Source organism: Sarcophilus harrisii, chromosome 2 (assembly GCF_902635505.1).
Source record: "Sarcophilus harrisii chromosome 2, mSarHar1.11, whole genome shotgun sequence".
NCBI lineage: Eukaryota > Metazoa > Chordata > Mammalia > Dasyuromorphia > Dasyuridae > Sarcophilus > Sarcophilus harrisii.
The window spans coordinates 341,536,166-341,556,284 of NC_045427.1; the positions used below are offsets into that span (position 1 = coordinate 341,536,166).

At 33.5% G+C, this 20,119-nt stretch overlaps 1 protein-coding gene across 3 annotated transcripts in view; it reads left to right on the forward strand.

Annotated features, from left to right (window-relative positions):
* BRF1 (BRF1 RNA polymerase III transcription initiation factor subunit) overlaps window positions 1–20,119 on the forward strand; it is a 153,277-nt gene that overhangs the window by 104,027 nt on the left and 29,131 nt on the right. For all 3 annotated transcript variants that reach the window (XM_031952992.1, XM_031952994.1, XM_031952993.1), the window contains 3 exons: window positions 6,781–6,820; window positions 6,921–7,013; window positions 9,108–9,386. In XM_031952992.1, the coding sequence (XP_031808852.1) occupies window positions 6,781–6,820; window positions 6,921–7,013; window positions 9,108–9,386 (412 nt within the window). The remainder of the gene's footprint in view (window positions 1–6,780; window positions 6,821–6,920; window positions 7,014–9,107; window positions 9,387–20,119) is intronic.

Sequence of the window (20,119 nt, forward strand, 5' to 3'; positions counted from 1 at the left end):
GTTTTTAAATTCTTTTTTGATTTCTTGTATAAATTCTCTCTGGGTGGGGAGCCATTTCGTTTTACTCTTTGGGGAAGAAACCTTTTTCCACTAAAGTGTCCTCCTCTGAAGATGAACTCTGGTCCTTCCTCTCCTTATATATGTTTCAATGGTGGGGTTCTTTATTCTTTGCCAGTTCATTTTTTTTTTTAATTAAAGGTATTAGGATAAGCCCCTCTAGTTGTGGGATGGGTGTGATGAGGTTTGAATCCCCTGAATTCCTGGTGGTGATGAGGTTAGTGGGAATAAAAGAGTTGTTAAAAATCCCCTTTTAATTGGCTGCAGATTTAAAGTGAAAGAATTCACTTATTCCCGAATTATTAATTGCAAAATGAAAGTTTTTGTTGGATAGAACCAGTTTGCTAAGAGACTGACTTCTATAGTGGCAGAGTCCTATTAGGAAATGGAATTTTATGCTGAGAATTAGCGGGCAGGATCCTAGCAAATTGCTTGGGCCTTCTGCAAGGAGCTGAGCTGAAGGGCATCCTGGTGGGGGGCTGGGACAGCCTGAGCGGATCAGAGCAGAATTTCTCAATTGAATGAGAATTTAGAATTTCAAAAAATTCTATGGGAGTTGATTTGCCCTTGAATAGTATTGCTTCTCTCATCATGGGAAGATGGGTCTTTTCTAGACTCCTTGGAGCTTGGGAGATCCTGATCTCTTGAGATAAGAAAAGGGGACACAATAAAAGGAATCTTAACAGGAACACAGCTTAAGTAAGGGGAACAGTTTCCCTTTCTCTTCAGGGGGATGGTGTCTCAAGCTTCTCTTCATCTCTCCATTCTGACCATGAACCCCAAACCAAGAGCTCCACCTTCATACAAATGCCCACTGCCAGCAGCAATCCTTGCCCTGATGCTTTTACACTCATCAGGTACTTGTTCTTTCTTGCCCAGCTAGGTCTCAGCAGCACAGCTGGGTCTTGGCAGTACCAGCCAGTAGAGGCTTACTCTCAGACTCAAAACCTGATTGGACAAACAGTCCAGAAAGTGAAAGTCTCTGTGGTTTGTGCTGAAGTTCCAGCCACACCCAGCCTGCCCAAGGGGTCTCCACTTGATATTTCTGTGGAGCTAGCTAGGAGGCATTTGCCCTTCAGACAGGTTAAGCCCCAGCTCCAGGTCTGTCTTCAGATCATCTTGGGTTATATCAGGAGGATCCCTGTTCTGCTCCAAATCTTCTTGATTTTTCCCTAGTCTGTGTTCACCTTGAGGAGCACCTTTGTTCAATTTGTGGGAAAATGTGGTGTTTTTGTTCTTTAAAATATAATAATATAATGGTTCTCTCTGAGAGCAGGTTTCTTGGGGAAGTTTTCTGGTTTGGCGGTCCCTGGCCGGCCGTGCCGGTGGTTTCTGGCGGATCTTTCCCGCCCCTCGTTCTTCCCGACCCCTTCCCCCGTCGCCCCGCGTTGGACGCCAAAATGTGGTGGTTTTGTTCTTTAAAATATAATAATATAATGGTTCTCTCTGAGAGCAGGTTTCTTGGGGAGGTTTTCTCCATGGAGGCAGCCTTAGTTTCAGTTACAAGTAAATAATTACTCCAAACGCAGCCAGGTGCTAAAAGTTCAGATCTTTTATTGTGTCCTTCAATATAGCCCGGTTAGCTTTTTTCGAAGCCTCTCTTTCTGCTTGGTTCCAAGAGCTCTTGCAGCTTTGTCCTTTGCTTCTGCCTCTGCTTTCTTCAGCCTCCAGCCAGCACCAAGGTGAATCTGTCTTGCCTCCTTAGAGAGGGTTTCTGGCTCTCAGTCTCCCAGAGTGCTCCTCTCCAACCCCTAGGAATGTTCCAAAGTAACTCACATGAGCTCTAAGAGCTTCAATTATATATATGATCTCCCAAAGGTTGACTCCTCCCAAGGGAAGGATTAAGGGAGGTGTGAATTTGGATATCTCATACTAAACCCTGAAATCTCCCAAATGTGTGAACTCCAATGAGTACTTAAATAGTTCTTGCATATATGAGCTCTCTAAAGGTGTGAACACAAGCATTGTTTCTATTAGTTTTACTTAGTACTTTGTTTCAGGTTCTGGCCCAAAATATCTCCTTGTAAGATCAAATCAATCATACTGAACCATGCTAAACTAGATAATTATTGTCTCTATCAACTCTAATAACTCTAACAGTTTGTAAAGATTCCAACAGGAGAACACACAGAGAGAGCTTGAAATTTACTGGCCTCCTCTTCCATCAAAGATGTTCAATAATCCTATTAAAAAAAAAAACACTTTATGTTCAAGCTATCACCCTATATCTTCTTTCTGTTTCTCAGCTGAACTTGTGGAAGAAATTTCTTCCAACTTGTTGCCTCTACTTTCCCCCCCTCTTGCAAACATCTTTTTAAAAATTTTTCAATATAATTTTATTTTTCCAAATACATTTAAAGATAATTTTCAACATTCATTTTTGTAAGACTTTATGTTCCAAATTCTTTTCCCTCTCGTCTTCTCTTACCCTTCCTTCCCCAAGACAACAAGTAATCTAATATAGGTTAAATATATGCAATTCTTTTAAACATATTTCCATATTTTTCATGTTGTGCAAGAAAAATCAGAGCAAAAGGGGAAAATAAAGAAGAAAGACAAAGACAAAAATAAATGAAAATATTATGCTTCAATCCATTTTCAGTCTCTATAGTACTCTCTAATGCAAGTGGCATTTTCCATCCCAAGACTATTGGAATTGCCTTGAGTTATTGTGAAGAGCCAGTTCCCTCACAGTTTATATTACACAATCTTGTTACTGTGTACAATGATTTCATTTGATGTTCTACAGATCTTGAAGTAATATGAGAGTTAAAGAAGTACTTTAGACAGTTATCCATTTTGTTGAATCATGGTAGAAACTAAGTTCATGTAGAAAGATTACAAAAAAATTTTGAGTGGTTATAAGTTACTCCTAGATCAGGGACAGAAGAAAAGGGTCCTCCATATAATTCAGGCACAAAAAGATTATATAACATATTATGAAAAAGAGACATAGGAAGGGGAGAAAACCTACAAATGTAGAAAGTGGCTATGAGTTTTTCAAACTGGTAGTTAAGAAATAGAAGTATAGCTATTTTGATTTATTGTCTATAAAGTACTATGTAAATAAATGTAATGAAGGAGCCCACAATGATAGGAAACTGAAGCACTAGGAAAGAAAAACCTTAAAGAATGAAAGACAGTTTTTGAGAACAGTTTAGATGGATATGTGGACAGTTAGTGAACTTTCCAAGCAAACAAAAAAAAGAAAGAAGAAACATCTGGCCTATCTGAAGCCTCCACTGTAAGATTGGAGAAGTTTGAGTGAGGTCTCTGGACTGTGCCATCTCAGTCTCTCTCTTCTTCTTCCTTTCTTGCTTTGAAGGCACTTATTTCCTCTGGAGAATAGAAATTTTACTGCTAGTGATATGCAAATGTGCTGCTTAAGGCTATTGCTATTTAATTAAATTTAATTAATTGAATTGTGATGTCAAAATGTGTGTAAATCACTTTATTAAACTTATTGCTGAGAGTGGTGTTCTGTAACTTAAGGGAAGTCAGCCTTTGGGAAGTAGCCCTTTCTTCAAATGCCTATTCCTTGCTGTTTTTCTTCAGACACATTCTATTTTAACTTGCGCATCTTGAGTTAGTGACAATATTCTGAAATTTTTTTTCCCATAATTATAACTTTTTATTGACACAACTCATGCCTGGGTATATTTTACAACATCCCTTGTACTCACTTTTGTTACAAGTTTTCCCCTCCCTCCCTCCATCCCCTCCCCCAGATGGCAAGCAGTCCTATACATGTTAAATATGTCACAGTATATACTAGATACAATATATGTGTGCAGAACCTAACAGTTCTCTTGTTGCACAGGAAGAATTGGATTCAGAAGGTAAAAATAATCCGGGAAGAAAAACAAAAATGCAAACAGTTTACATTCATTTCCCAGTGCTGAATTTTTTTTTTAATTTAAAAAAAAAAGAAGTTATTGCTCCGCTTTTGTCTTTTTTCTTTAGTGCTCAGCAAAATTGGATTATCGTTATATAAAGCAGGTATTATAAGGGCTATATTTATATTTTGTGGACTATATTAGTCCACAAAGTTGTATATGACAGAATGACCAGACAACAATATAAGGAATGTTGTTGCCTTTTCAAGATGTCTGATTTTTATATATAGTAGGATCTCATTCAAAGCCTTGATATTAGGGGAAGAATGGGACAGCTAGGTGGTGCACCTGAGTTCAAATCTGGCCTCAGACACTTAATACTTCCTAGACGTGTGACCCTGGGAAGTCACTTAACCCCAATTGCCTCAGCAAAAAAAAAGATTTTGGGGGAAGAAGGATAAATATATCTTTAATAAAATTCATATGAAAATGTTTAACAATTTAACATGTATGAGACTGCCTGCCATTTAGGGGCGGGGGTAGGGAAGAGAGGGAAAGGAAGGGAAAAGTTGTTGATAAATTACACATGCATATGTTCTTTCAATAAAATGCTATTAAAAAAAAAGTGTTTAACATTTCTTTGTATGATAATTACAATTTCAAATGACACTATTAAAGTTAAATTGATCCATAAAAAATTTACTGAATGTATAAATGAGGCCAAGTTTTAGTTGTCAGCTAAGTGAGGTAGTTATTCACATAGTTCACCAATATAGTTTGAAGAAAACTCTTCACAATTATACGTAAATAGAATGTGAAATGGATTGTTTCATAAATATTTAGATTTAAGATAAACTGATGAGTGCTAGGCAGTTCTCACTTCTGTCATCTTGAGCACAGAAATTTACTTGATAAAAGATAATTTGAGCAATTAAAGAAGTTATAGTGCCATAAAGATTTTCAAGGAATTCAGGAGTGTTAAAATTATTATAATCTTCCTTCATATATTAGAGGAAAGAGGTATGTTTGTCCCATAAAAAAGCAGAGTAGACCCTATTGAAGTTTGGAGAGAGTAATTTTGGCTGGCAAATAGTTTGACAATTATAGTGAAAGACTTCTCAAAGTTCCAAAATTTATACTTAAAAAATTTAGAAAAGAAGTGCTTAAAAAACTTATCTTTTATGTATATGCAAAACAAAAAATGAATTATTTGAAGATTTGTTTTCTAAAAACCAGTGCTGAAATAGTACAGATACATTTATTTTTCTTTTTTGCTGAGGCAGTTGAGGTTAAGTTACTTGCCCAGAGTCACACAGCTAGGAGGTCAGATTTGAACTCTGGTCCTCCTGACTTCAGGGCTGGTGCTCTATCCACTGTGCTTAGCTGCCCCAACAGATACATTTTTGAAAAAGACTTAAGTAGAGTATCTTTATCAAAGATAAAGATTATGAGACTAGCTCTGCTATGAAATTATTAAGGTATTCTTTTGTGAAAAGAATATTGGAACAAGCTAAATAGCTTTGAAAGTTACATGTTGAATATATTTTTACTTAAAGGGAAAATCAAGTTCCATACAATAAATATTGCTTTAATGTACAATTTTCTTTTTCTCTTCCATTACATTTATTGAAATACTTTATTTAGTGTTAAGTTCAGAACTTTAAAAGTTTTATTAATCCAGAAGCTTGAGTTGTGATCTCAGTTCTGCTACTAGTTTATTGTATGCACTTGAAAATGTCACATCTTGGTTTTTCTCATCTGTAAATGAGGAGGCTAGAATAGATAATCTTTAGGATCCTTCTGGCTCTTAACATTCAGGTCTTTAAGCAGTTAATAAAAGAATTGAAAATAATTTGGTTTGAGACTAATGTACATTGGCATCTTAACTCTTTATAACATTTTTTAAATAATCTTACTTTTTCAGATAAGATTAAAAACAATTTCTCTTTATACATTTATTTTAACATTCAGGAATATTATCTATGTTGTTCAAATCTGTTCTCTGACTCTGAAATCTTACCATGAATTCTATATTATATTGTTACACATGTACTCTATCCTTTGTAACAAAGCGTTTTAATGAAGTAAATGTGAGTTAAGGATGAAGTTAAAAGCTTTTATGAGTTTGCTACAGTTCTAGCCTGAAGACTAATGTCTAAGGTTAAGCCCACTCCTTATCCTGTTGCTATTTGATTCACTATTGGGGTTAGATTTTCTTTTCTAGTTTTGTAATTTAGTTCTTCCTCCAGAACACTGAATGTCTTAACTTTATTCCTTAGATGTTTTCTCAAACAACTCTCCTCTTTGTGAATTGCATTTTTCCCAATCTAGGATTTCTTAATTATGAACGCTCTTCTGTTTGATATTACGAGTTCATCATTTTGATTTGTTCATGGATAATACTTATAGATGGTCTGTGCCACAGTGAGAAAGATCAATTACACACACAAATACAGACACCCAACATGCACTGATCCTTAGCATTCCTGAATCCTTAGAATTCCTGGAACAGTGTTTAAGGCTTTACAGTACTACAGAAGTAACTAAATATCTATTAAAATTTTGTGAGAATATTGTCTTCTTTCCCCCAAATTACATTTTTCAATCAAGATACTAATAATTCAGACAAGGCCAAACATTTCTCATCCTTTCCAGTGGAGTAGAAGGAAGCTCTTTAGGGGGCTTCCAAATTTTTTAAGAAATGCTAGTTGATTATTGTAACTTTTTTTTTTTTTAAAGTGGAAGCAAAAGAAACTTACTATGGAAAAACAAACATCTTCATAATCAATTGTACAAGAATTTCAGAATAAAAGTTTTATTCAAGAATGTTTTGCTCACTAAAATTTTTCTTACTAAAATGCATCTTTTTTTTCCTCTTCTGTTTTAGCTGGAGCAGGCCTTATCAAAAGAACTTGAGGATGTGGAAGGTAGCAGTCTTATCTTACATCTCAAATTATTTATTTTTCCTTAGGAATTGAATACTACTGATTATTTTAATTTTTTTTTTTTTTTTTTTTTTTGCAAAAGGTGAAATATCGAGCTACCAAGATGAGATAGAGATTGAATTAGAAAATAGTAGGCCAAAGGTGAAAGGAGCACTTGCACATTTCACTAAAGATGGTAAGTTAACTCAATCTTCTTAAATAAATTGTGAATTGTACTAAAATTATGGAATTATGTTTTCAATTCCATAAAGCAATTTTGATTTTCTTTGTATTACACACAAAAAAATTACGTCAGATGATTAGAGGAAAAGGTATTTGCCATTGCATTCCAGCATGCATAGTAATTTGTATCTGAAGACTAGTTTCTGTGATAGAAAGTGCCAATTAATGAATTTAGAAGGATTTCTTGTTTATCATAGACTGATTTCTTCAGGTGCAGGATAGCCTACAAGTACAATGGCTTATTAAATGTATATACATATAACACACACATATATGTATATACATACATATATACATACACATGTATGGAGCTATCCATTAATTGTTATTAATGCTATTAGGGTCAAGGGAATGGTCAGAAAATCACAAAATGAAGAAATCTTGGATGCCTATCTTTCAGTGAATATATAAAAAGAATTACTGCACTAAATGAAAGGTTGGACTAAAAAATCTCTAAAGAAAATATAAACCTAGTAATATTCATATTATTGGAGCCATTCTTTGGTTGAAAAAAATTAAGAGTTTTAAATATATATGTGTGTGTGTGTATGCGTATACATATACACATGCTTATACACACACAAATATTTAATGGGAAATCTGATTATGTCACAAAGTAACATTGAAAGTGTTTTTATACTTCCTATAGGAAATAACTATAGTAACTATTCAAAGCAGAAATATTCTGTAGTAAGGAAAAGAAAAGTTTTAATGATTAAACTTAGTTTTCTTTAGTGGCATTGGGTAATATTGTCTAGGGACATAAAGCTAATCAATGTCAAATATGAGTTGAGGTTTGAACTCAAGTTTTCCTGATTTCAAAGCCAGTCGGTCCTCTCAACTATACCACATTTTCTTTCAGCCTGCTGCTATTGTTTTTTTTATTCTAAGATAGGAAACATTTCTTTGTGGCTCTCAATAGAAGCTTACTATGATAGCTACAAAGACACATACCTATGTTGATAGAGTGATGGCTTATACTACATATGCAGACTAAGAATAATTTTAAACAATATATACTTACAATTAGTTTTAAATTCAGTATTATATCTTTTCTTGGTCTATTTGTAATAAAGAGTATGAGAAGTACCATATTAAGTTAGTCTGAAGAATCATCCAGTTCTGGATTCTGTCATCCTAGTGATGGTTTATGGAAAGCCCACCCTAATGTCACCTCAGAAGATTAATACATGCATTTGAAATATCCATAACTTTTTATTTCTTTTTATGAATTTATATACCTTTAAGGTATTATCCTTCATATACATTTTTAAGAATTAATAGTCTTGAAAGTTTCATTATGTGTTAGGAAGGTGACCTGAATACATTGATTCTAAGATAATGACTTGAATTGTGATTCATTAAAATGGAAATGTCATTGTATTTTGTTAGCAAGGCATCACAATCAGTGAAATTTTAATCACTTCCTAACGTTTCTGAGTTAAAATTAGAAGAGATCTTAAATATTATCTTGTCCAACCCTTTCATTCTTTTGAGGAGAAAACCAAGGCCCATAGAAGCTAAATGACCTGTTAACTGTTACTTAAGTACTAAGTAAGCAAGCTAAATTAAAACAGACATTCTGCAATCAAATTCAGTGCTTCTTCTACTATGTCACAGGATTTTAATGTCTGTTAATTTTCTTTCTGCATGCTTGATATTTGCCTGTGGTTTCTTAATTTTATTGTTTTGTGGGAAATACAGCATTCTTATTAACATAAACACTTGTCGGAATGACAAAGTCTTAGTATGACATTCTCTTTATTTATAATTCCTGTGGTGAATTTTAGGTGCTCTTAAATAAAATATTTTTTAAAAGTAAATTGTTTTACAAACTTCATCAATCCCAGAGAAAAAGGTGTTATTTTAAAATCACATCTTTTGACAGTTTATCTTTTCATAATTGCTTTAAAAGTTGAAATCAGCTTCTGCAACTTAGTGAAGGATTTTTTCTTCCATTTTTTAAAAAAATAACTTGACCCTTTCTGTTCATTTCTGTTTTCATTTTTAGTAACATGACAGTGATTTTTTTAAATTGTTTTAATAGATTCCATAGATGACAATACTTCCAGCATATTTGGAGAAGAGGAGGCAGAAGATGAAGAACTAGAAGCAGCTGCAAATCATTTAAATAAAGACTTTTATAAGGAACTTCTTGATAGAAACAGATTGAGCAGTGATGATGATTTAAGTTGTGGAAATGGAACCATAGATCCTATTAAACCACCAGCTTTAGAAACGTTACTTGGTCCTCTGCCTACAGCAGCCAGTTTGGGAATCACTGAATCCATCAGAGAATGTATTTCACCACAGAACAGAGAGCCCAGTAAGTACCACTGAAAAACTGTGATCTTTTCTGAAATTAGCACTTTTTAAAAAATCTTCCAAGTGTGACTGGTTTTCACTTGGTGTTTTTTCCCCTAATGTAGTGAAAATTGATGAAGTTAAAATGAGGTGGTCCATAATGAGCATAATCATATAAATACCTTTTTAGCAGAAGAAAATTTATCAGATAAAAGGATGAATATGTGAAGGACAGTAGAAAGATTAGAACTACACTACTCAGTATCAGCACAAACTGTTAGCTTTTTATACTTATGTTCTTTTTAGCACATGGTCCATGATTTATAGCAAATTAGGGCTACTCCAGGGTTACACTTTTGTAGGATGCATATATATTTCTGTGTAAAATACAATCTTTACTATATGGAAAAATAGTTTTATTCTGGATGAAATTTTTAGGACTGTATCTTTGGAACTTTGTAATCTTTGGAATGTGTTTATATAAGTGGACAAGAGCTTTACTCCATGGTACTTTTTTTTCCAATGCTCACAATTTTTATTTTTACTCATTCACAGAATTTATCTTCTCTTGGGTCTTCTTGCAAAACATTATTTTGTTAAATATTGTTGAGTTCCCTCTACTCACCAAGGGGAACTATAACTGGGTTCCTTACCATTCACCAGGTACTTGGACGTCTCCGAAGCAGCTCCCTCTAGCTGCTCTCTTTCCCCACAGAGCACCCGACACACCAGATGTTACTAAGTATTGCAAGCATTTATTAAGCACCCTTACATCTTCTCTAATGGCGTCTGCATCTTCTCACAGTTACATTCCTTCATATATACTATCTCATTACATCATCTCATACCCAGTTCTCTTTTGTCTTTACCCCGTCACAATACAGGCTACTCAATAACAAAATCATTAATCTTGGGGTAAACAACCTTTGACTACTGTCTTCCTGTTTTCCTGCTCTGCACACCTGGTTCCCCCTCCTCAGGTTATTTCCTGCTATACAGCTCCTTTTGCTTAAAGTCATGTAACAAAATATAAAATTTATTATCTTTTATTTCCTTGTCATCTGCATTTCCCATTGTATTTCTTCCTAACCTCCTCCATCACGGTCATTCTTGGAATCATATAATCAAGAATAAAAACAAGATGAAAGTGGTTCTGGCAAACTAACCAAGACATAAAAAAAAATCTGTTATTATATGTAGTACACCTATGATCCTCTTCCCTACAATGAAGCCAGTAGAGGTTGTCTTAACAGGGCCAATTCTTTACTCCAACTTTAAATTATTTCTGTCACTCTGAGTTCACTTTGAAGTAATGTTTTCTCTGGTTTATGAGGAAAATTTTTCTAGCTTACACCATATTTCCATAATCATCCTCCATAGATCTTTTCTAGCTCTTTTTTTTATCATGGTTTTTAGACAGTGCAATACATCTTAAATTATCTCTTTTCAGTCTTATTTTCTAGAACAATTTTTTTCTGAGATAGTTCACATTTTCTTTTTTCATTCTCTTGATTTTGTTTTATTTTTCTTGATACCCAATAGAATCATTAGCTTTCACTTAACACAATTGTAATTTTTAAATAATTATTTTCTTTATTGAATTTTTGTATCTCTTTTTCTAGTTGGCCAGTTCTACTTTTTAAGAAGGTATTTTCTTTTCTTCAGTGAATTTTTGTTCATCTTTTCCCATTTTTGTGCTTTTTTTTTTAACCTAGCTGTTGACTCTTTTCTCATGATTTTCTTGCATCACTCATTTCTTTCCCTAGTTTTTTCTCTGCCTCTTTAATTTGATTTTTAAAATACTTTTGAACTCTTCCAATAAATCCTTTGGGACTTAAGACCAATTGATTTTTTTTTCTTTGAGGCTTTATGTGAAGTCATTTTGACATTGCCCTCTTATGAGCTTATAGTTGAATCTTTCTTGTCACCTTAGAGTTCTCTATAATCAGATTCCTTTTTTGGTTTTTGCTCATTTTTCCAGTCTCTTTCTTAACTTCCAGCTTTATGTTAAATTTGGGCTCAACTCCCATGGTTTGGAGAGCACTATCTAAAATTTCAGGGTTTTTATTCAGAGCTAGGACTTAGGGGTCTGTAAGTTTTCAGTTATTAGAATTGGTATTAGAACATACCAAAGGAGATGTGGTCACTGTTTCTTAGCATATTCTCTGATCTGTAAGTGACTATCAGCACAGTTTTCATCTTGGAATGTAGACCAAAATCCTAGTTCCTCTGCATCTATAAACTCTAGTATTTTGGTATGATTGTGCTTTAGTGTGTTCACCCTAGAACTGTGACTGGGATTCTCATATGGCCAATGCAACAGAGTCCTACATTCAGTGCCAGCCAAGGGTGCCCTGTATTCTCTTTTTAACCAGTTGTTCATTCTGCTTACCATCTGTGAACTGAGAGCTTCAGAAGTAACTATCACAGATTTTGTTGCCCCCAAGGTCTGCTGCTGGCTTGCACTGTGGACTCTGGGCCTTGTACCTGGTCAGGACCTTGCTGCTAGCTTTTGCCTGGGCTCAGGGTCTCATTACTGTCTTGCTAGCCAGGAAAGTGCTGAAATGTATACCTCTCTTACCCTAGTGAGAATGACTTTTGCTGAAGTTGTCTTGGGCTTGAATATTGTTTATCTGGCCTTTTTGTTGGTTTTGCCACTGCAGAGTTTATTTTGACACATTTTGAAGTGGTTTTCAGAGGAATTTGGGAGAGGTCAAGTGTATGCCTTGCTTTGACTCTGTCTCCCAAACCTTCATTTTATATTGAAAAATTAAAAAGTGTCAATTTCCTGTAGATTCTAGATATTAGACTTTCATCAGAATCATATAATATGAAGATTTCTTCCTCTGCTTCCCATCTTTATCTTTTACTTTTATTTTGACTGCATTGGGTTTGTGTGTGAATGATTATTAATTTTATATAATCAATTTCTATGAATGATAGAAATCCTAAATGATGATCTTATATGAATATAAAACATCTAATTGTGAAAGACAGATTTAAAGTATCATTTTTTAATCAAATAAATGTTTATGCAGACAGTTGTGAGATAGTAAAGCCATTGTTGATAATTTTTGTGAAAACTTAACTACCCTCTATATCATCACAATTTTATTGCATCCAGCACAGATTTCTTCTATCTGTATGTGATCCAATCTAGTTGTTTTTCCATCTGCACCTTAGAGAATGTGTTGTTGGGGTCTACATATAGTTGTTGTTCCAATCCTTGATAGAGAAAAAGGATGTTGGAATAATTTTTGAAAATCTCTTCCATTATTCATCCTAATTCATCCTCATATTCCACTGGGATAACTTTGCTGAGTTGTTAAGCTTCCTTTGGACTGATTTTACTCTTTTCCTATTTCTCTCTGTTTTATGACATCACAATTGATTATCTTTTTTTCTTTGTAAGAATTTACAGATAAATTTGTGTTCTGACCTGGTATTCCTTTTGACAGCTATTCTTCTTTTACCTTTCATTTCATTGTCTGTTTCAAGCTGTTGAATTTCTTTTTTGTTTTTGACCAAAAGGAATGAAATGTAGCTACTAAGGGCCAGAAAATCTGATTTACTTAGACTCTTACATATCAGGATTTTAAAATAAACAAAGATCAGGAAGACTTGAATCTGGTCTGATACGTACTGGCCCCAGGTGAATCACTTAACTTTTCAGTAGTCTAGGACACTTTCATAACATAAATTATAGAGATAATGCATACTTGCATTGGGAGATGAGTTCCATTTTGGGGAACCTTCTCTTTATATATTGAGGGCTTTATATAGAATCATAGATATAGTCCTTATCCCTTGTTTTTAATGTGGTTTATTTTATTAACAGTTTTCCTTATATTGAATCAGTGCTGCATTCTGGATAAAAATATAACCAAGACATGTTGTATATGTTGTAAACTCTTTGCCAATATTTTCTACAATATTTTTGTATCAATACTCATGAGAGATACTGATCTATTAGTTTTCCTTTTATGTTTTATCTTTGCTTGGGTTAGATACCAAGACTATATTTATCTTGTTGGAAGAGTTTAATAGGATTCCCTTTTTCTATTTTGGTAAACAATTTATGTAATATTGAAATTAATTGTTCATTGTTTAAAAGTCAGCATTCAATAAATAAATATTTTAATTGCCTTTTATATATATTAGGCACTGTGCTAGGTGCTGGGGTTGTAGAAAGAGAAAAAAGACAATCCCTGTCCTCAAGGAGTTCACAATATAATGGGATATACTAAGAAATACTTTAATAGAGGGAATGCATTAAAATTAGGCAGACTTGGGAAACATTTCCTGTAGAATATATGATTTTAATTAGGAATTAGTGGGAGCCAAGGAAGCCAACTGGCAGAGATGGAGAACAGCCAGAGAAAATTTCTGGAGCTGAGGGATGGGGGCATACTATTTGAAGATCAGATAGGAGACCTGTATATTTGTATGAAAAAAGTGTGGAGTGAGGGAAGTACCAAAGAGAAATAAGGTATAAAAAAAAATAGAAAGGTAGGGAAAGGAGCTAGGTTATAAATGTTGAACAGACCATTTTTTATTTGATCCTAGAGGCAATAGGGAGCCACGAGGGTTTATTGAATAGGTGAGATGACATGATCAGACCTATGCTTTAGGGAAAGCTGAATAGAACATTTTCTAGGTACCTGTTTTCTGCTAAACTAGTGAGGATACCAAAAAAAAGGCGGGGGGGAGAGGCAAGAACAGTCTTAGGAGCTTATAATTTAGTAGGAAGAGAAATATTCTTTGAAATTTTGATACAAATGGATCTGGACCTTTTTTTTCTTCTTTTGAAAATTTCATTTTTACTTCAATTTTTTTTTCCTCTGGGATTAGGTTATTTAACTTTTTCTAGTCTGTTAAAATAGGCATTTTATATTTTTGTAAATATTCATTATTCTAATTTATTTTGTTACCATAGAGTTGGGCAAAATAATTTGTAATAATTTTTCATGAAATTTTGATTCTGACATTTTTATATCTGGTTAATAGTTTATTTTTTTCACTTTGTTTATAAATTAATATCTTTTGATTTTCATAATTTCTATGTTTACTTATGGTTTTTCATTTGTTGCTTTCTTATTTTTTTATTTGTATGCCCAGTTTATTGATTTATTCTGATTTTTTGTTTGTTTGAATCGCAGAGTTTTGGCATGTTGTTTCATTATTGCCTTTTGGGGGAGGATGCTTTTTTTTTCCTGTTAATTCATTTAGCTAAATGTTCTTTAGATTATATTATTTAAGTTTGAATCAATTTTTCAAATTTAATTTGATTATAATTTTATTACATTATGATCAGTGATGTGTTTGAGATAGATAGATATGCATATGTGTGTGTGTATGTGTGTGCATGTGTTTTCTGTACACACATATATGAATTTTTTAATGCTCTAACTCATGGTTTTCTGTTTTGGCAATGCCTTGGGCTCTAAGGATTCATTAGGATGCATGCATAATCATTTAATTCCATTAGGGGACTGAATCAGGATTATTGCATTAAGATATGCATTAAGACCCACTTTAGGGAGGCCTTATATGTAGTGATGAAAGAACTTTACTTCTAAATCAATATTAAGAAGACAGGGGCAACTCTTTGGATTTGACAGATTGCATCTATGGATGGACATGTGTATATCCTTGCAGGATATTGGTATATCTTTGTTTATATTTAGTAAAATTGTTGTTGTTGGTGGTGGTGTTTTGCTTTGTTTTTAAAGCAGCTAGATATTTCAGTGGATAAATTACTGGACTTGGAGTCAGGAAACGCTGAGTTTAAATCTGACCTCAGATCTACTAGTTGGGTGGTCTTGGGTAAATCATTCAACCTAGGTATGCTTCCATTGAAATGGAAATAATATAAGTAACTCCTACCTTCTAGAATTGTTATAAGGATAAAATGAGACATTTATAAAGCACATTGCATACTTTAAAGCATTATATAAATGCTCATCATTTAAAAAATTTTTTGCCTCATTGCTTCATTCTCTTTAATAGTGAATTTGCATTTGGAGCCATTTTGTTTCTAAGTCAGGTGGTATACATTACTGAAAATTGCATATATCCTTTTCATTTTCTATTTGGTATCAGAGAACTATCTAAATTTTATAACATTCTATTTGAGTCCTTAACTTATTTCTTAGGTTTTCTTTTTTATTTGTCTAGGCCTGATAAGTAGTACTTTGAGGAACCCAATTATTATAATTTTGCTGTGTATTTCTCAATGTAATTTGATTAACTTTTCTATGTACTTAGATGTTAGTTCATTTGGTGCCTCTATATCGAATATTGATAGCATTTTATGATTAATGGTGCCACATTAAAATTTTCTTGCTTATCTATTTTTAACTATTTTTAATGTTATCTTGTCTGAGGATGAAGATTGCTTAAGCAATTGCTTGAGTAAACTCTGTTCCAACCTCCCTTTTTCTCTGGGTCTCATCTTTGATTCAATTAAGTTTCTTTGTTGAATTTTGCTTTCTTCCTTTGTTTTGTTAACTTAGCCATTCATATCGGGGATTTGATTGTTAAATGTTCATTTTTTTCCCTCCATTTTCTCTAAGTTTTTTTTAACCTTCCCTTCCTACCACCATCATATTGCTTACAAAAAAAAAAAAAAAAATGTGATCAGCATTATTAATTTATAAATGAAATGGTCTGATTGAATTCCTTTCTGGACTTTTTCTTGTCGAGATCCAGAAGGCTATTTCTTCTTTATGCTTTGCCCTTTGAAGTTGGTTTGTTTTGTTGACTTCCCTCCCTCTTAAAATACCCTATCCATTAAAAAAAAAAAAAAAATCGCTGTCCCTGCTTTTTCCCTTATAGAATTTAATATGTTTCTACACCAAACTCTTTTTAACTATTCTTTTCCAACTTCAAATAAGCAGTTCATGTAAAATTTGAATAAACCTATTTATTTCATAGGATGGCCACTTTACTTACTCCCTTCTCCCTGTCTACATATGCTTCTTTGTCACACATCCCAATTATAAGAAGTATCATGTTCCTCTTCTCGTTTCTTCCCTACTTAGTTCTGGTTTCTTCCTTTGTTTTTTCTCTCTTAAAACCAGATTGACAGAAAACAACTGCTAACAATAGATCCTGGCTATTTTTAATCCATCTGTGACCCTTGAAGATAGATTCTGAAGAGACACATGTTTTTTCTTCCTCTTTTAGCATGTAAGCTCTTCATCATCATTCACTCCAATTGCTCAGATATATTTGTCTTTTTGAGTTTCTGTCCTGTTTTTGCCTTTAAAAGACTCTGGCATTTTGAATAATTGAATGAATGAAATAGTATTAACTAAATGTTTACTTCTGATAATTGCTAAGGATAGTTTGAAAAATAAAAAACTTTCATGGCTTCTTCTCTCAAACAACTCCCACTTTAGTCCCATTTAAAAGAAAATTCAGCTTCAGGACAGATAGAAGAGCCCAGAAGTTCCAAGGCTTCAGCATTGAGACAAATGACAAAGTCCAAGAGTTCTTAAAGTTATTTCATTAGGTTAGAAGACAGTTCCAGGGATCTGTGGGGGTAAAAACAGGGTCAGTCATAAGGGTTGGATAGGAGGTGATGCTATAACAGGCAAGATGACACTAAAAAGAATTGAGTTGTTTTATCCAAGCCATGTGAAGAAACACATTCCAGACTTACTGTAAATTAACCTGAGGCCCAGAAGGAGGCGAGGAGATAATGTTTCATAATCTTTGAAAATCAGAGAAACAAGTGAAATAGCATTTGCAATGCACTTTGCTAGCTATTATTGTTTATTATGTGCTCTTTTAATAAAGATCTATATTTTCCCTTCTAGTATATCCCTTAGTTTTTCAGGGAAAGTTATTCTTATAGTACTTTTTCCTTTTGAACATCAGATTTTCAAAATTTTTCTCCCATATTTTAATAATAGTATTGTTTTTTGTGATTATGATTTTGGTTTGTTAGTACTGTATTGTGGTGTTTTTCTTCTTTAAAATAATATAATGGTTCTCTCTGGGAGCAGGTTTCTCAGGGAGGTTTTCTGGAGGCAGCCTTAGTTTCAGTTACAAGTAATAATCATCCAAATGCAGCCAGGTGCTAAAAGTTCTGATCTTTTATTGTCTCCAATATACCCCGGTTAATTTTCTTAGAGACCTCTCTCTTTCCTTGGTTCTAAGAGCTCTTGCAGCTTTGTCCTTTGTTTCTGCCTCTGCTTTCTTCAGCCTCCAGCCAGCACCAAGGTGAAAGATGCAATGAATCTCTCTTGCCTTGGAGAGGGCTTGTGGGCTTCCTCCCAGAGTGCTCTTCTCCGACCCCTGACAATGTTCCGAAGTAAAAACTCCTTGAAGCTCTAAGAGCTTCCTCTGTATATATGATCTCCCAATCTGGTTGCGCCTCCGAGAGTGGACTTCTGCTGAACTGACCAACGCTCCCTTCTTCAATCTAATTCAGCTGAACTTGTTTTCAGCTCAACTCCCCGAAAGAGCCTCTGTTTCTTATATAGGATCTCTTCTAAGAGAGAGGGATTATGGGTTTCTCCCAGAGTGCTCTCTAGCCCTGAGAGCTTCAAAGGAGGTGTGAATTCGGATATCTCATACTAAACCCTGAAATCTCCCAAACGTGTGAACTCCAGTGAGTACAGGTGTGAACACAAGCATTGTTTCTCAGTTCCACTTAGTACCTTGTTTCAAGTTGAGTGTTAACACTAGGATTCCAACACTGTACTTATGTCTTTCTGGTTGCTTGAAGTATTTTTTCTTTAGCCAATCAACTGGATTTTGGCTACAATGTTCCTACCTATTTTTATTTTATTATTTATTTTTATTATTTAGACAATTCATTTTTATGCATCCCTTTCTTTCTAAAATGCTTGAGCAATTAAGATGTATCCTTTTTTTTTAAAAGGGGGATGTGTATTTCAGTAAGTTCAATAATAATTGAATTATATAATCTTGACCTGTTTTATGGGACTTCTTTTTAGATATCTTATAAATTCTTTTCATTTTCTGCTCTTTTGACTTTGCCACTTGACCCAGCTATACAACTTTTTGGCCTCTATCCCAAAGAGTTCAAGGGAGGAAGAAAAGATCCCATATGTTAAAAAATATATAATATCTTTTTTGTGGTGGCAAAGAACTAGGAACCAAGGAGATGTCCATAAGTTGGGAAGTGACTTATTTAAGTGAAGCTATATGAATGTAACAATATATATTACTTTGATTCTTATATATGTGAAAGTTTAAGAATTTTGATTTTTGGTAATTAAAAGAACCTTAAATTTTTATTTCCCTTTTCCTCTCTAGATTCAGTTTCTTAAGTTTTGGGGTTTTTTGTTTTTTTTTTTTTTTTTGGTTATTGTTGACTTTATTTGTGCAATATAATTTTCTGTTATGTATGCTAGTTAAATATCAATTACTTCTTCCAGTGCCTTTCCACTTTAGTTATTCTCTCAAGTCAATTCTGCTATGGGTTGACACATGCTTAAGATTATTCTCTTTTTCTTCCCTCCTATGTTGTATAAGTCCTTAAATATTTTTATGTGTTTTGTCAAATACTATGGGTGAGTGCCATTTGTCCATGATGTTTATAGAAGATAGCAGCTTTTAAAATTTACTTTGTTTTGTTTTAATTAGAATGCTTGGTATATTTACTTTATCATGTTCAAAGACAGTTTCCCAAAATTCCATTCTATGTATATGCCCATATTCTCTTCATAATCATTTTGAGACATCAATATAGTTTTTGTAAAATCCTTTTTGTTTTTAGGTATAATTTCTGGAGTTTCCATTAAAGATTTTCAATGACCTCAAGATCTTTAACTTTTTCAAACTTGATAGATTTTAGTAATTCTTCAATATAATATCTTATTTTTTCTGATCTAGTCTTATGGGTGAATGAGGTTTTTTTGTTGTTTTTCTTTTAAATTTTTATTGCCCTGTACTAGTTAGTAATACATTATTGTATGATTTGTTCTGAATTCTTTGTTATCAATAGTTTTACAATGTGACTATAGTCATGAAATTAAAAGGTGCTTGCTCCTTGGAAGGACAGCTATGGCAAATCTAGATGGCATATTAAAAAAACAAAGACACTGCTTTGCTGACAAAGCTATGGTTTTTCCTTTAGCAGTGTATTGTGTAGGGTTGTGAAAACTGGATTATGAAGAAAGTTGAGCACATAAAATTGACGGAAGATATCCTGATGTTGGGAAAGGTTGAAGGCAAAAGGCAAGGGAATGACAGATAAATGGATAGATGGAGTTATGGAAACTATGAATTTGGATAGTGAAGAACAGGAGGGCCTGACATGTTATGATCTATTGGGTCATGAAGAATTAGACACAAACTGAATGTCTGAACAACAAAACAACAAAAATGTTCATAACATCTTGATGTTATGATACAAAATAATAGGGGATCAAGGGACCTATTGTGATATAATATGTAGAATGTAAATAAGGGGAATATGCACACTCCTGACCATCCATTTAAAACTGATTGTGCTTGAAAGTCAAACCTTTGTGGTGATTTGGAAATAATTTGATCTTAGGATGCAAAACTGCAATAATATTTTGCTCAGAGTTTTGATGTAATTGCTGCACAAATAAAATCATTCTGTGCATGATCATGATAATTTTGAATTTCTATAGAAATCAACCTACAATGCTTCAAACACACAGTTGTCACAGAGGAAATATTATATATGTATGTTTATGTATATTTATGTGTACATAAATACATATGTAGGTATGTTACATACACACACAT